This window comes from Prionailurus viverrinus, chromosome B2, assembly GCF_022837055.1.
Source record: "Prionailurus viverrinus isolate Anna chromosome B2, UM_Priviv_1.0, whole genome shotgun sequence".
Lineage (NCBI taxonomy): Eukaryota > Metazoa > Chordata > Mammalia > Carnivora > Felidae > Prionailurus > Prionailurus viverrinus.
In genome coordinates this window covers 137543500-137560916 of record NC_062565.1, presented here as the reverse complement: position 1 = coordinate 137560916, position 17417 = coordinate 137543500, and the positions used below count along the sequence as shown (strand labels likewise).

Genomic DNA, 17417 nt, shown 5'->3' with positions numbered 1-17417 from the left:
TTTCACAATATATACATACATCAAATCGTCACATCATGCATCTTAAGCTTACACAATGTTATATGTCTGTTATATCTCAATAAAGCTGGAAAGTACTTTTTTGAGTACTTGGGGGAAGTTAAATCAAGGGCCATAACTTTTTTAAATGCATTGATTATGTTGATGTACCTAACACTACTTACAAATGTATATCCTTCTACAAAAGGCACTTTAACACCTAAAACTTACTTGGTGATCTCATTCACAGATGTCTCTGTCTTCATCTTTGAGTAAATATTGAGTTCAATTTTATATTTTTTAGACCAGCAGTTCTGGTGATGATTTCCCCATAACTGAAAGTGATAATGTAAGAGATCTGAGAGGACTGTTAGTGAAATAGAAATATTTTTTATAGAATCTGTCTTCTGTCTAGTTCATAAAATCTCCAAATATTAATCAAAGGTACCGTTACTGCATTTGACAGTAAGCTAATGTTTGCATAGAAGACCTAGTAATGGCGTGTTAAAGAGAAAAATAGGAGGAAGAATATACACACAAAAATATAAATCTCAGCTACTTGAATAAGTTGAGGAATTCTCATTAGAACAAGAATAAAGTTAGGAAAAATCCAAGAATAGTTTTAAAGACAAGGAAAACACAGTAAGGACCTTGATGAATAGGGCAAGCAAAATTACCAGTAGCCCGCTTTTAATAATGAAATACTTTGAGCAAATTGAGTTAAAGCTTAATAGAAGGGGCGCCTGGGTGGCTTAGTCGGTTGGGCGTCTGACTTCGGCTCAGGTCATGATCTCGCAGTTCGTGAGTTCGAGCCCCGCATCGGGCTCTGTGCTGACAGCTCAGAGCCTGGAGCCTGCTTCAGATTCTCTGTCTCCCTCTCTCTCTGCCCCTCCCCCACTCACACTCAGTCTCCCTCTCTCAAAAATAAATTAAAACATTTAAATTTTTTTTAAAGCTCAATAGAAAAAGTAACATACATTTTGCATTTACATTTTATGCAGTTAACATGAAGACTCTACGTGGCGGTATACTGGGGAAATTCAGTGCCTTGATTATCATTGTCATCTTTCTATTTCTGCCCTACCTTTAAAATTGCTCCCTGAGGAAGCTGTTGATGTTATGATGTCATACATGATAAGAGAACCTAGATCTTTTAAATCATGGTACTTTTAGTGATGGTGGAATTAGCTGTTTTAAGCAGTTTGCAGATCTTTGGAGATGAAATCCCATTTCTTAAGTGGCAGTACTTAATAAGAGCACATGTATTCCTTTGATTGGTTGATCAATATATTGGAATGGAAGTGGTAATCTGTCTGGGACAAGATTTACTTTTCAATCACTGAAGAAGCTAGTTTTACTCTTAATGTAATTAATGTAGTTTATTTCATTCGTTCCATTTATATTTTGGCATTGCTCACCTAGCCAGAATTTTCCTAGATTCGTTTTCTCATATTTTTGAGGTTGCCGTATTTTGTAAATGAAGTTGAAGATACCTCATGCAAGGAAATAAGGTGTTTGTCAGGGTTTTGCCTAACCATTTATCAGTCAGTGAATACTGCTGTATCTCCTCGCATCTGTGGCCGAGTACTTGAATCAAGCATGGCTCCTTCCCCACAGGAGCTTCAGAGAGACATCGAGAAACACAGCACGGGTGTGGCGTCTGTCCTCAACCTGTGTGAGGTCCTGCTGCATGACTGTGATGCCTGTGCCACAGATGCGGAGTGTGACTCCATCCAGCAGGCTACGCGAAACCTGGACCGGCGGTGGAGGAATATCTGTGCCATGTCCATGGAGAGGAGGCTCAGGTAAGCTGGGAGGTTCAAGGAGCTGCGGCAGAGGAAGGACCAAAAAGAGAAAAAAGTGACCACCCAGAGTATCCATTGCTTCCCACTTCCTTTTGTTTGCAATGTCCAAAAATAGCACTGGTTTCCCCAACTTGCCGTCTTCTACGTTTAGTTGGAAAACAAGTAAGTATACAGGTATTACAGTAGTCTCCCCCCACCTTGTCCCCCATTTCTCTTTCCATGGTTTCAGTTACCTACGGTTGAGCAGGATCCAGAAGCAGAAGATCTCGCCTTCTGATGTACAGTCAGAAGGTCAATAGCAGCCTAACGCTAGTCCCAACACCTAGGTCATTCCACTAACTTCATCCGTCATCACATCATCACAGGAAGGGTGAATGCAGTACGATAAGATATTTTGAGAGACAGAGACGACATTCACATAACTTTTATTACAGTAGATTGTTATGACTGTTCTATTTTATCATTGGTTACTGTGGTTAATCTCTTACCGTGCCTAATTTTTAAATTAAACTTTATCATATGTGTGTCGAGGATAAAACAAAGGACATTTAGGATTTGGTGCTGCCCACAGTTTCAGGCATGTACTGGGAGTCTTGAAGCATATCCCACACGGATAAGGGGGGACTACTGTATGTGAATATAACAAGCCAAACTATGCCTGACCTAATAGTTTAGATATAATTCAAAAAAATAAAAATATGCCCTTGCTGAACAAGTATGTTATTACAGAATTGGAGGTGTGAAAAATAATATTATTTTTATTAAAAATGAAATAATAAAACAAAGAGCTTATCTTTGAAAAAAAACTTTGAAATTCAAGGCAGTAAAAAGTAGTGTTGGGTTAGAAAATTACCATAACGATTTACAGTAACATGTAATCTTCTGTACTGTTCGGAGAACTCTTGAAAAGTTAATATTTGCCTTGATGTCATAGGTTAATTTTGATGAGGGTGAGTTTGATTTTGGACTTAAATGCGTTTTGAGACCTCAGTTTGATTTCAGTGGAACCTTGGCCATGAGTTTTCCCTGCAAACATGGTGTTGTACTTCTGAACTCCCTTGCACATATATAGCACAGGTCAGTTTATGTGCTTGTAATACACAATTTGACTAATTCCAAATCCAAAGCTGCAGGATGGGTTAAAAAAAAAAAAAAAACACCAAACACACACAGCTGTTTCATTTTAGCTCAAACAGTTGTCTCTTTTTCACTCTGGTCAGATTTGGCTGAAGGCACAGTTATTGTTTGGCACAACGGATGGTTGTTTGGGCTCTCTTAGCCCTGCTGCAGGCATCAAACAGGGTTCTGGAGCATAAACAGTCCCCAAACAATCAGATTCTGTTTTTTCATTATCTGTCTCAGAATTGAAGAGACGTGGCGATTGTGGCAGAAGTTTCTGGACGATTATTCTCGTTTTGAAGATTGGCTCAAGATTTCAGAAAGGACAGCTGCCTTCCCCAGCTCTTCCGGGGTGCTCTATACAGTTGCCAAGGAAGAACTAAAGAAATTTGAGGTGATTTTTAATTCCACATATTTCATCCTTATTTTGCAATGAGCATAGCCAGCTAGTCGTTGGCGTCTCAAGACATAAACTGTTCGCCCACACATTATTTGTTCGAACAACTGGGTGATGACTTTGTGGTCATCTTTATTACTGCCTCATAAGTAGGCAACGAAGGGAGGAAATGAGGTTTTTAGTTAAGAATATCAAGAATTACAAATGAAGTCACAATGATAAGAAATTCTATTACAAAACACAAATCATGATTCCCCAAAAAAGATCTTGGCATTTTTTTTATTTCATAATTCTTCACTATCAACCACCTAAGATGAGAATTTGATGTTGTTTCATACTATCAAAATCTCTCTTCATATATTTTTCTTGACTTTTGTTTTACCTAATTAGAGAATAGGTATATATATTTTTATTTAAAAAAAATTTTTTTTAATGTTTATTTATTTTTGAGAGAGAGAGAGAGAGAGAGAGAGAGAGAGCGAGCACGAGCAGGGGAGGGGCAGAGAGAGAGGGAGACACAGAATCTGAAGCAGGTTCCAGGCTCTGAGCTGTCAGCACAGAGCCCAACTTGGGGCTCGAGCTCACAAATTGTGAGACCATGACCTGAGCCGAAGTCGGATGCCTAACCGGCTGAGCCACCCAGGCGCCCAGGTATATATATTTTTAAATCGTGGATAAAGTAGAGTTGGCTCCAGAATTAAGTAAGATAATTATAAGCCATTTCTAATGACAAATGAAGTGCAGTGCCATTCTTGAGTCACTAAGACGTTTCAATTACATAGAGACAAAAATAGCAGGCAATATAATCGTATTCATGAAGGAAATTTCACTAACTGACCGCAGTGTCTGGCCTGTTTGTGTGATCTCCAGTCTCCTGTATCCTTGTGGGATGGTGATACCCCAACACCTGCCTCTCATTTTCACGGAGGAAGCGACATAGCCTAAAGTTCACCATGTTTCAATTTGAAGTTTCTTTTTCCATCAGTTCCACTGATAGGCAGATGTGTGCTCCTAGATACTGACAGCAAAGTTCTGGTGCATGTATCTTACAAAAGTCATTCTTGGTTACTAATTCTGCCCCAGGCTTCTTGAGATGTTTAAAAATAAGACTACAGGGGCGCCTGGGTGGCTCAGTCGGTTGAGCGTCTGACTTCGGCTCTCTTCTGCCAGCACAGAGCCTGCTTTGGATCCTCTGTCCCTCTCTCTCTGCCCCTGCCCCACTCATGCTCTCTCTCTCTCTCTCTCTCTCTCTCTCTCTCTCTCTCTCTCAAAAATAAGATCATGATGATAAAAAAAAAAAAATAAGACTAAAAATCCAGCCAAATCCAGCTGAATTCATTTTTACCTTGTAATGTCAGTTTACCTGGCTTTTTTTGAGGCCAGTTAGAGTAAGCATGAAGTTTGGTTTTTGTGCTTGTGGGGTTTGTAATCAAAGAGTCATAGATTAGCAACTATCTGAATCTATAAAAATGCTCAAATACTATGTAAAATAAATAAGAGTCATCCTGATGTCTGAATATGGATTCATGTGTCACTCTGCCACTGAATTCCAGGAAAATAATTTCGTATCTAAAATGTTTTCCCTTTGAAAATTTCTAGTGCAAAACCACAGTGAGCTATACAGTAGAGTTGAGGTCCTCCCGGTGTGAGCCAGTGCTAGGGAGGTATCCATGTAATCCCATCTTATTATGCTGTGTTTCATAAAGGTTAAAACCTCCTCTAATTGGCTTATACTACTAAGCAGATTATGTACAGTCCTTTCTGATGCTATTTTAGACGCTCAGATTTTATGGCAAAAGTTAGCCATATGGTTAGCTTCTATAATAAATGATTTTATCATTTATCTTTTAGTTAATGTTCTTAAGAGACAGAAATAAACTAAAGAAAAAAACAAAACAAAACAAAATTTGAGGGCAGTCTTTGCCTGTTCAAATGCATGCAGATTTGGGATGGACCTGGCTACCTACCCGTGGTGCCTGTCGTCACGCCAAAGGGAAAACATATTCTGTGACTCCCAATAATGGCAAAAGCTGAACTCTCCTTACCACTTCCTTTTCTGGAGAAATCATTTAAATTGTTTTGTAGAATAGGAGATTAGCTTTCCTAAGATGAAGTCTCTTAAAGCAACTCTCCAAAGGAAAGCCATATCTGAGGCACAGATATGCTAGAAAGTAAACAGTGTGACGAGCCAAAGGAAGAAGAATTCGGCGATTTAGAGGAGTTCAGACCACTTCATCGTACAATTTTCTGTGTGTTGTTGGGGTAAACATCACGAATAAATCATACACATGAGCTTGAAAACAAAGCTTCATTTTATGTTGGCCAAATGATTCTTAATGGAGAACTATGTTGTACTGCAGAGAGCAAGAAGAAAGAGTTTACCTTTAGAAACTTGAAACTGTTACATAGGGTAACCTCAAAAATAAATAGACACAAGAGGTCTACATTTTAATCATTTAAAAACTATTTTTTAATGTTTTTATTTTTGAGAGGGAGACAGAGTGACTGGGAGAGGGGGCAGAGAGAGAGAGAGAGGGAGACACAGAATTGGAAGCAGGCTCCAGGCTCTGAGCTGTCAGCACAGAGCCGGACGTGGGGCTCAAACTCACAAGCTGTGAGATCATGACCTGAGCCTAAGTTGGATGCCTAACCGACTGAGCCATCCAGGTGCCCCTAAAAACTAACTTTTAATCATTAAAAGTGACAGTGTGGTTATGAAATTTGTCCCAGATATGTGAACTGTACCAAGAATGAAGGATGATTGATAAAACATGGTAGAAATAAATGATTGTAAAAATAAATAAATAAATAGACATTACAGCATATGGTGGTGCATAAGCTCTAAAACGTTTTATAAAAAAATGAATAATTCATGGGAACAACAAAAAGGAAATAGAGCATGTTCCAAACTTTTCTCTCAGGTTACGTGAATTTTACTATACTGTTTTTCTTAAAAGTTAATAACAGCCTGTACTGAGAAACCTTCTGCAAAGAATTGTTTTTAGTTTTTTTAATGGACATCAGAATTGAGGCAGTTTCTGGATCTTTAGGAGATTGCATCTTTAGCAAATAAAGAGAAATTTCTGTTACAGACATCTTTGCTCAGTATTGACATCAGAAATTTTTGAAACTTTAAGCGCACATAAATATTTGTGTAATTAGTATGTTTCATGGGAAAATTTTTTCAAGCTGCTCATCATTTAAAAAACTATAATGTATGAACATATGTATATCATACATGTATATGTATTTGTATATATCCATACATAGTTATTAATATTTACCAATTCCTTTCATATTTTTGTTTGATCTACTTCCTTCCTTTAAGCCACACTGGTCATATTACTCTGCTTATTAATAAGGGGAAGTAAACCCTCATTAGAAATTGCCGTTTTGGGGGCACCTGGGTGGCTCAGTCAGCTGAGTGTCTGACTTTGGCTCAGGTCACGATCTTATGGTCTATGGGTTCGAGCCCCACATCAGGCTCTGTGCCAATGGCTCAGAGCCTGGAGCCTGCTTCAGATTCTACATCTACCTCCCTCTCTGCCCCTCCCCGCCCCCCCCCTCAAAAATAAACATCAAAAAAATTTTTTAAAAAAAGATGCAATTGTCCTTTCCCTGCCACTGCAGTAGGAGGCCATATGGAGTGAGAGCTCTTCGCCAATGCCCTCTCTGACATGCTTCTGTATGGTCTTAGGCTTTCCAGCGACAGGTGCACGAGAGCCTGACCCAGCTGGAGCTGATCAACAAGCAGTACCGTCGCCTGGCCAGAGAGAACCGCACCGATTCTGCCTGTAGCCTAAAGCAGATGGTTCACGAAGGCAACCAGAGATGGGACAACCTGCAGAAGCGTGTCACCTCCATCTTGCGCAGACTCAAGGTCTGTATCATGCCTTCTCTGTCTCTTAGAGGCTCAGAGGACAGGATTGAGCCACGTGAACACATTAAAGACATAACCTCAGTGATTTTGTAAGATCGGGATGGGAAGAGTGGTATCCAGAGTCAATTGAAATGGGAAACGATCACAGAGTTCTCACTGCTGAGAGAAAATGACTTTCCAGAAGAACATTGGAACTGGTGGTGCCATCTCCATGTGAGCATGTGGTCTTTAATTTTTATTGTTTCCTTTTGACATCCAGCATTTCATCGGCCAGCGTGAGGAGTTTGAGACTGCGCGGGACAGCATTCTGGTGTGGCTGACAGAAATGGATCTGCAGCTCACTAATATTGAGCATTTTTCTGAGTGTGATGTTCAAGCTAAAATAAAGCAACTCAAGGTAATGTAGTCGTGATTTCTCAAATTGCGAAGAAGGTCTGAAGAGCAAGGGATTTGTAGATCCTTTTGTGAGGAACACAGTCAAGAACTCTTTTTAAAAAAATCATTCTTGATTGACAAAAAATTCAGAAAATACTAAATATATTACAAATGAAAAAAGAACATTACCCAGAGACAGCTACCATTAACGTATATACTTTTAATTATCAACTTCATTGCCAGGGTGTTAGGAATCTTGTCTGTTGGCTGTTGTTTTTGTTTCTAGCACTTGTTTCTAGCACCTTCAAATAGTTTGTTTGACCTCCATGTTCCAAAGCGATACAACTTTCTCATGTGGGGATTTCATTCCACATAGTCCACATCCTTAGATGCCAAGTTAGTTTTTGTAAGCATATCTGACACGTTTCACAACACAGTTCAAATGCAGTGGCTAGTTAAAAATTTAAATAGGAGTGAAATACCTTAGAAATAAGGAGCCCCCAAGAGAAGAGTGTTTTAACAACTTGAGTATTATGCAAGGCAGGTCGTGAAATTTTCTTCTCGAGACAGATTTTTTTTTGAAGAATCATCATGTTGCCCATTAATTTTTAGTTCTAATAATAATAGAAGGAAGCTACCCTTAATCATAGATTCTTAGGATGAAAACATCATAAAATAGTGAGCCCTGATAGTGTGCCCAACCTGTCTCTTCACACCCTCCCCTTCCTCCACTGACTTCCAAATCATCTCACAAACAAATCAGTATTTTAGACCTTCAACAGGAAATTTCTACCAAGAGGTAGTTGAATCTTTTCTTTTTAGACTCTGGAAGAATCACAGAACTTGTTACCATGCTCCTTTTTCCCCAGTAGCCTTTTCATTAATGGACAATTTCAACTATTCCAGAAACTAGCTTTATGTTGAATTAAAATTTATCCCTGATACCTGTCCCCACTAACTTAACTCCTTTATTTTTTTAATGTTTATTTATTTTTGAGAGAGAGGGAGAGAGAAAGACAGAGGGTGAGCAGGGGAAGGGGCACAGAGAGAGGGAGACACAGAACTCGAAGCAGGCTCCAGGCTCTGAGCTGTCAGCACAGAGCCCGATGCAGGGCTCCAACCCACAAACCGTGAGATCATGACCTGAGCTGAAGTCGGACGCTTAACCAACTGAGCCACCCAAGCTCCCCTTAACTCTTTTTAACTGTATAGAATGAATCTAAATAATCCTCCAGAATTCCTTGTTTTTCAGTTAGTTATAATCTTTCCTGGTTATGTCCTGAAACAAGAAAAGAATCATCTGAGAAGAATTGTATCATTAATTATCATTTGGATGGTTTCTCTTAGTCATGTTTGACATATGATCAGGAAATCTAAAATTAAAATATTTGCTATCACTATCTAAAATGTTAAAGTTATTTCAGTGGCACCATACTGCTTACCATTGCTTTTCGTTAGGGATAACCAGTGCTATCAACTTTATGATGGGTTTGAATGTTTTTTCCTGTGATTCTCTACCCACACTGTCCTTGGTGGTAAATTTTATTAGCCAAAGGCGCCTTTCTGGTCGTGGAATTCTGACGAGTCCATTTCTGACTCCTGTTCTGATTTAAAATTTTTATGTTTGACTTCAGAAAGTAATAGTCCCTTGGCTTGTCACTGTATATGGCAAATTCAATATCCCCCTGCATGGTTTTCCTAAATGCATATCTTATAATTATTTCATGTCACTGTGAACAATAGAAAATTACATGAGATTTATGCTCCCTAGGCCTTCCAGCAGGAAATCTCACTGAACCACAATAAGATTGAGCAGATAATTTCCCAAGGAGAACAGCTTATAGAGAAGAGTGAGCCCTTGGATGCAGCGGTCATTGAGGAGGAACTGGATGAACTCCGACGTTACTGTCAGGAGGTTTTCGGGCGCGTGGAAAGATACCATAAGAAACTGATTCGCCTGCCTGTATGTAATTTTTTTTCATTATCCCTAAACTGAAAGAAAATTAGTTACGTGGAGTTAGGTAGTATTGTACAGCGGGTAAAAGGCCAGACTCTGGAGCTAGAATGCCTGGGTTCCAGTCTCATCTCTGACACATGTTAGCTACATAACCTTGGACAGATCACTTCACGCCTCTTGCCTTGGTGTCCTCACATATAACGCTGGTTTACTAAAACTACCTACTTGGAGACAGGATTCCTTTGGACATGATATGAGTTCATATATGTGTAAAAAACTTAGAGAATACCTGGCATGTATCTTCTATGGAAGATAAAGCAGCTGCTAGAAGAATCAGGAGATGAAAGTGAGCCATGTAAACAGGTGCTCTGTTCATGAAGTTGTTTAGCTGAATTTTTTTTCTCTTCCATTTTCCTAACTGCTACCATGATCGTATCACAAGATGTTATTATTACAATATTCAGAATATTCTGTGATAAAATGCATTTTGCATTTGGGATGTAAGGTAAAAGAGGACCAGCCAAAGTTTTATTAGTAATTTCCTTTTGTTCCTGAAATGGGCCATTGTGTGTCTCTTATGTTGCAGGTACAAGGCTGCCTTCATTTACATCATCTTACTTAATATTCTTATATCAATTATTTGAAGTAGCCTTCAATATTATTTAATATTAAATAAGTAAACAGTAATAAAACTGGAGCTTTGGTAGGTTAACTTACAAGACATTTTTAATAGTGATCAGAAGATTCTTATGTATTCGATGATAGGAAGTTACAAATTACCCCCGCTGAGGTAGATAAGCTTGAACCCCGAGACTTGGTGAGGTGAGAGACAGAACAAGAAGTGGTAAGGGCATCATCTGACCGCTGCGGTAATGGAATTGGCTTGACTGCATTTCTAGCTCCCAGATGATGAGCATGACCTCTCTGACCGGGAGCTGGAGCTGGATGACTCTGCAGCTCTCTCGGACCTCCACTGGCGGGACACCTCTGCAGACAGCGTGCTTTCCCCCCAGCCTTCTTCCAACCCCTCCCTCTCACTCGCCCAGCCCCTGCGGAGCGAGCGGTCGGGACGAGACACCCCTGCCAGTGTGGACTCAATTCCCCTGGAGTGGGACCATGATTATGACCTCAGTCGGGACCTGGAGTCTGCTGTGTCCAGAACTCTGCCCTCTGAGGATGAAGAGGTTGGAGACGATAAAGATTTCTACCTCAGGGGAGCTGTTGGCTTATCAGGTAGGAAAGAGCTCTTCCTATAGGCCAACTCGAAAGAAAATGAAAAAGACTGAATATTGGATTAGAAATGTATAAGCTAAGCGGAATCATCTTCTTCCTTCTTCTGTTAAAGCCAATTGCACAAAATAGAATAATTGGATATTAATGTGCTTATCAGATACAAAACTTGGCATGACCATTGATTTATCCTACATATACTTCCATTCTTACTATGTGACAGACACTTTATAAGTATTGGGGGATACATGGTCCCTTTTGTCCTCAAAGAGCTTACACTCTAATGTGGAACACAAAGAGGTAAGAAATGGCTGTGTGAATTGTTGGTGCTAGGGCAGTAATGTACATGTGGTTGTACAGAAGCACAGCCAAGGGGTGACTAATCAGAGCTTTGAGAAAAGACTCTTGAGCTGAGACCAGAAAGGTAAATGGCGGTGAGATAGACACAGTGAAGTTCAGAGAAAGAAAGGAGAGGGTGCCCGCCCAAGCTTTATGATTAGCCATAGTGCTTTTGGTCACCAGAAGTTTGCCCAGAATGACAAGGCTGTAGATTGGGAGACACAGAGTGGACAAAGAGGAGGTAGAAAGGCAAACAGGGGCCTGGTCATAAAGCGACCTACTCACCATGGAAGGGAGTTCTCTCCTGAAGGCACTGGAAAGCCACTGCCAGTCTCTAAGGAGGAAATGATATGATCAGATACATATTGTCACAGAGTTTGTCTCAATACTGTATGGAAGGGAGAACATTAGAGAAGAGCTCAGTTGGAAACATTTTATGATCGAGGAGAGAAATGATAGTGGCCTGAAGCAAAGAGTAGCACTGGAGATGGAGAGAAGAAGAGGGAAGTGAGAAATCATGAGAAGTCCCTAAGCGATGATCGATTGAATTGGGATTGAGAATTTCGGACTTGGGCATCTTGGTGAAAGATGCAGGGAGCCCTAGGCCCTGGGGACCAAAAGAGGGAGAGAATGTTATGGGTGTCTGTGGGTCAAGGGAGGGCAGGGCAGTGAGAAAGGGGGAGGTGATGGGCCAGCTGTGCACACCCTGAATCCAGGATTCTGTAGAATATACAAATGGAATCCCCAGCAGTAGATGCATAGGTCTGAAGTTCTAGAAGTGGAAATGCAGATTAGGTGGCCATCCACATATAAATGGTAATTGTCCCTGAAGGAATGGAGGAAATCACCCAGGAAGAGTGCATAAAGCAAAACAAGAAAGACAGAACCCCAAGAAACACACAGAGGGAAGGGAAGGACAGAGAAAGAGGGACATGGTAAGGAAAGTAAAAATAGAATAAATAATCAGCGGCCAGTTCATAGCAGTTGTAAATGCATTTCACGCATTTTCCAAAAGGCTGTCTCTGCTTGACCCTGATGGTTCACATTTGGATTCCCAAGGGTATGATCCTGTCTGAAAAGAAAATGATTTCCCTCGTTTCTATTTCGTTTTTACAGTATAGCCTACTAGGCATTTCTCATCTACAGCAGTGTGGTCTAGTACGTAGCCACCAGCCACATGTGACAATCAAGCCCTGAAATGTGACCGTGCAAAATTGGGATTTGCTGTGTCAAATGTACTTACAGGAATCCATAAATTTCAAAGACGTGGCACAGAGAAAGAATGTAAAATATTAGTAATATTTATGTTGATTACATGTTATAATTCAGATACACTGGTTTAGTAAAGTAAAGCCTTAAAATTATTTTCATCTGTTTCTTGTTACTTTTTTTAATGTGGCTCTTTAAATGAACCTTTAAAATTACATACATGGGTTCGCTCTATTTCTATGGGACAGTGCTGCTCTAGAATCTGACCATCTCGGTTGAAATCCCAGTTCTGCCGATTACCAGCCGCTGAAACTTGGATAAGTAACTTAATTCCTCTGGACCTCAGCTTTCTTATCAATAAAAGGGGAATGAGACTTCCATGCTCCCTGTAGGGGTTTCTTCGAAAATAAATGAATGCTCAGAACAGTGCTTGGCTCATAAAACATTCTTAATGTGAGCTCTTATGGTTTATTTCAGGAAGCCTTTGGTGAACATGCTCACATGCCTCTGTATATTCAAGAGCTGTCCGTCTAGAATGACTAACTTCCTTTTTTTTCCCCAGGAGAGTTATTTTCCTGCCACCAGGAATCTAGCTGTCAACTTAGACTGTGCTCTTTTTGCAGATGTAATGATCCCCGAAAGTCCTGAGGCCTATGTAAAACTCACAGAAAGTGCAATCAGAAATACCTCTGGTAGGCAAGCCTCCCTCTGAGCCTAAGCAAGCCTCCCTCCCTCACCTGTAACAAGCCTCCTCTCTGAGCACATCTGCTGAACCTCTCACAGCTCTGTGGCACCAGCATGTTAAGGGACCACCTTCTTCTCTTACTGCTGCAGTAGAAGCAAACAGACAAAAAAAAAAAAAAAAAACCCAGATATTCTGTTGCTCAACACCAAGAATAAGATTTCAGTAACCAAGTTTCAGTGAAATAACTTCTCAGTTTGTTCAATGAGAATGAGTCTCATTAGGTAGAGACCTATGATCCCCATGAACAGCAGAACATCGAGTTGGAAGTACTCATCTTCAGCATCCGTGTCCGACGCCCTGCTTAACTGTAGCAGTTCAGTTGGTGACTTCCGGGGCTTGTAGACTCACGTCTGCCTCGGCAGTCAGGGCTCAGGGACCCTGTCCCAAGTCCACCACCTGCATATGTGGTCTCAGGCCTGCCGTTCATCCTCCTGATCTCAAGGGCCACGTAGAAGACAAGGGGCGAGACCAGATGTTTGGCTCTAAACACAAATTATAATTGAGTTTAATAAGTCTTACTTGTACAATAAAGGAAAATGGAACCAGTTTTGGTTAATGTTGCACTAGACAAACTATGGTTCAGGGTAAGCGATTTCGAGGAAGGTGGAGAGAATAGGGTTCAGGCACAATGATATGATATGAATTTCAGACTTATTAGTTTACACTTACGTGTTTGAAGAAAAGCTAAAGGACGGGGAGCAAAGTAGCATTACCCAAACAGTGACTTCCTGCGTGACTCCCAGTGAGAGACCTCTTCCAGGCGTATTTAGAAGACCTTTTTTCAAAAAACAAATTAATAAAGCTTACTAATACATGTTCTGCTTTCACCCTGTGTTAGCTTCACTGTGACAATCAATGTTCTTGTTCAGTCCAAAAATTATAATACACACACACACACACACACACACACACACACACACTAACTTTTCAAAAAGGTGTTACATTGAAAGGCAATGAGCCAGGAGTTCCAGACTATGACTAAGAGCATGCTTAGATACAAGTGCTAAAATCTCAGCTTTCTCCTGGTTTTCCTTTGGGGTTTAAACAAAAGCAAGCCAGTGGTAGTTTGGTATCTCCACCCATCTCTAACCTGAGTTTGTCTTTTCCTGGTTAACGTAAAGTCCTGCTTTAAATGAATGGTGCAGCCATCTGGGACTGTCTTCTACTGAGCACCGTCTTCTACTGAGATAAAGAAAGAAAACAGGATTGTATCTTTTCCTGTGTGTTAAGTGCCTGCAGAGAGAGTACGAGAGATCGTTGTCTCCTGGTTTTGGAGGAGCAAAAGGTTTTTAGGAGAGGCTTGCCACAGCTACAGCATATAGATTTCCAGGGAACCAGCTGGAAGAGGAGCAGACACACGGGCTGCTAGAACCCAGTGCAGAGCCTTTTGCAGCATCTGGTCGGCTGGGACTCTGTAGCCAAGTGCATTCATTGATTGGTCTAGTCACTTGAACTTCTTTTTTTTAAAACTTTTTTTTTTTCAACGTTTATTTATTTTTGGGACAGAGAGAGACAGAGCATGAACGGGGGAGGGGCAGAGAGAGAGGGAGACACAGAATCGGAAACAGGCTCCAGGCTCTGAGCCCTCAGCCCAGAGCCCGACGCGGGGCTCGAACTCACGGACCACGAGATCGTGACCTGGCTGAAGTCGGACGCTTAACCGACTGCGCCACCCAGGCGCCCCAAGTCACTTGAACTTCTAACTCACCAGCACGTTAGTACTAAATTTGCTTGGTAAATATCCACACGTACACCGTTTCTATACCACCTTAGCTGAAGTAATTTCTCAGGCTTCTCAATCAATGTCAGGGGTGTAAAGATTCTTGTGCTTCACGCTGCAGGAGCCCCCAGTGCCTTAGAGTCACAGATCCGACAACTAGACAAAGCCTTGGATGAGAGCCGTTTTCAGATGCAGCAAACTGAAAACATCATCCGCAGCAAAACCCCCACCGGACCAGAGCTAGACTCCAGCTACAGAGGCTATGTGAGTACCCTGACCCTTGCGATCCCAATATGTACCTGGAAATCACAGTTGTGTGACAAAGAACGGTCCGTCTGGCGCAGGGCTTTCTGAGCTCTCTAAGCACCATGACACCCTTGAACTCACGGGCTTGGGGGTACAAAACGAAGCCCCGCTATGTTACCTTTTGAGTAAAACTGGTCTGTTCTCAGACCCACTGAACTACTACAATGACCAGCCTGTTCCTTTACCCGCAGAACTCAGTGAGATCCATTTAACTGAAAGCAACAAAATGCTTTGGCTCCCAAAAGTGATTGGCATTTTTCCAAATTCAGCTAATAAGTTTTGGGCCAAGGTTATCCTTGGAGCAGCAGATTTAGCTAATAGATTACTAACACGGAGATTTTATTTAGTTCTTCTCTGGGGTTTATTGATTCACTTACTGGCCTTGGGAATGTTTTTTATCCTCCGTTGTCAGTATGCTCATTTTGGAGAAAACAAATCTGACTAACAAGAAGGATTTGGGGAAAAGATGGCAAGAGATTGTATATATTACTAAGTTCTGTTTTCAAAGTTCCCACCTAGTAAAGTATATATTAACTTTATTTGCTCCGCTCAACTTACCAACCAACTTTTTCCCAGACAACTACCCATTTTCCTGTATACACTTGAGCAAGAGAATGTAAACGTAAGTCTCTTCCATGGCTTATTCCATCTTTTCACACCCAAAAGATTGCCAAGTAAAAGGAAAGAAAAATTAATTTCCCTAAGTCTTGAAAACTCAACTTTTTGAAACCAAGGAAGAAAACTGGTCCTGTGTTTTTGGTGATATTAATGTCTTTGCAATTATAGAAGAGTAATCAATCATGAGTTTAATTCCTGTCCAGTTTGTCCTGTTAAACCTGTTTCTATTATAGTGAAACCTCTTTTTTTTTAATAAGGTTTTGGGGAGCCTGGGTGGGGCCGTCAATTAAGTGGCCAACTCTTGATCACGGCTCGGGTCATGATCTCACGGTTTGTGAGTTCGAGCCCCACATCAGGCTCTGCGTTGATGGCAAGGAGCCTGCTTGGATTCTGTCTCTCCTTGTCTCTGCCCCTCGCCCACTTGTGCTCTCTATCCAAATAAACTTTAAAAAACATTTTTTAAAATATAATAAGTTTTCATGGTGACCATGCTGACATCACTAAGATTATACTCAGCCTCAATCAAAAATAGTCCAAGTAAGCAAGGTGATTTGCTAAAGGCCTTGAAACGTGACCTTATGGTTGGTATAGGAGGAGTGCTTTGAATACTGTGCATGACATTAAATGTGGAGTTACCCTTTGATGTTAGAGTTGACTCCCTTAACACCTATTAAACATTGCTTCAGTTTTCTTATGAACAGCTGGCTTTAATACTTTCTGCTTTTAAGTATTTTAATTATTTAATGCAAAAAAATGTTCCTTTGAGATTTGTGGTAACATTATTGTTCCCACATTTCAATTTAAGAAAGAAGAAGCAACTTGCCAAAAATTATACATTGTGTTGCCAGCTGAGAGCTCCGAGTTTTAAATCCCAGATTGCTTTTTCGTCTGTTTTGATTCAGAAATTTAAAAGAGATTTTGAGGGATTCTCATGCAAAAGGAAGTATGCAAACTGTATCTTCAAGGCATTGCCTTGTGTGTATATGACTATGTCCTATGTTTAAGGAGCATGTTTTTGAACTTGACTTTTTTTTTTTTAAGCAGATTTTTTTTCCCCCACACACAACAGTGAAACACAACCGCTGTCCTTTTTAAGGAACTAGAAAGACATTTTCCCTAGAAGTTCTTGCCGTCGTGGGAATCTGAGAATTCCGTGACGGGGCCTGTTTGCTTTGTCTTAACAGATGAAACTACTGGGTGAGTGCAGTGGCAGCATAGACTCCGTGAGGAGACTGGAACACAAACTGAAGGAGGAAGAAGAGAACTTTCCAGGCTTTGTTAACCTGAACAGTACGGAAACCCAAACAGCTGGTGAGTGAGTGGTGCTCAGTTGAAGAAAATGAAATAAAAGAACCTGAAGCATCTGGGTTATACTGTGCTGATCTCATTCCATGCTGTTCTGTCTAGAGAACTTTCCTCCGTGTTACAGTGATCTCCTCCTGACAGGATAGAGGGTCAACAGAATCACAGTGTTTTCTTCCACATGCCATTTATTTTATTTTATTTTATTGTTTTGTTTATTTTTATTCCTGAGACAGAGAGAGAGAGAGCGAGAGAGAGCAGGGGAGGGACAGAGAGAGGGAGACAGAGGATCCTAAGCAGACTCTGTGCTGACAGCAGAGAGCCTCATGCCGGGCTCGAATTCATGAACTATGAGATCATGGCCTGAGACAAAGTTAGATGCTTAACTGACTGAGCCACCCAGGCACCCCACACATCC

General features: G+C 40.8%; 1 protein-coding gene across 18 annotated transcripts in view; it reads left to right on the top strand.

Annotated features, from left to right (window-relative positions):
* The window catches only part of SYNE1 (spectrin repeat containing nuclear envelope protein 1), a 472738-nt gene that overhangs the window by 437478 nt on the left and 17843 nt on the right, over positions 1-17417 (top strand). For 15 of the 18 annotated variants that reach the window (XM_047860298.1, XM_047860302.1, XM_047860305.1 and 12 more), the window contains 9 exons: positions 1615-1802; positions 3165-3315; positions 7016-7198; positions 7458-7595; positions 9345-9536; positions 10430-10763; positions 12932-13000; positions 14895-15037; positions 16882-17008. In XM_047860298.1, coding sequence (XP_047716254.1) covers positions 1615-1802; positions 3165-3315; positions 7016-7198; positions 7458-7595; positions 9345-9536; positions 10430-10763; positions 12932-13000; positions 14895-15037; positions 16882-17008 — 1525 coding nt within the window. The remainder of the gene's footprint in view (positions 1-1614; positions 1803-3164; positions 3316-7015; positions 7199-7457; positions 7596-9344; positions 9537-10429; positions 10764-12931; positions 13001-14894; positions 15038-16881; positions 17009-17417) is intronic. The other 3 variants (XM_047860304.1, XM_047860303.1, XM_047860308.1) reach the window with 1 other exon arrangement.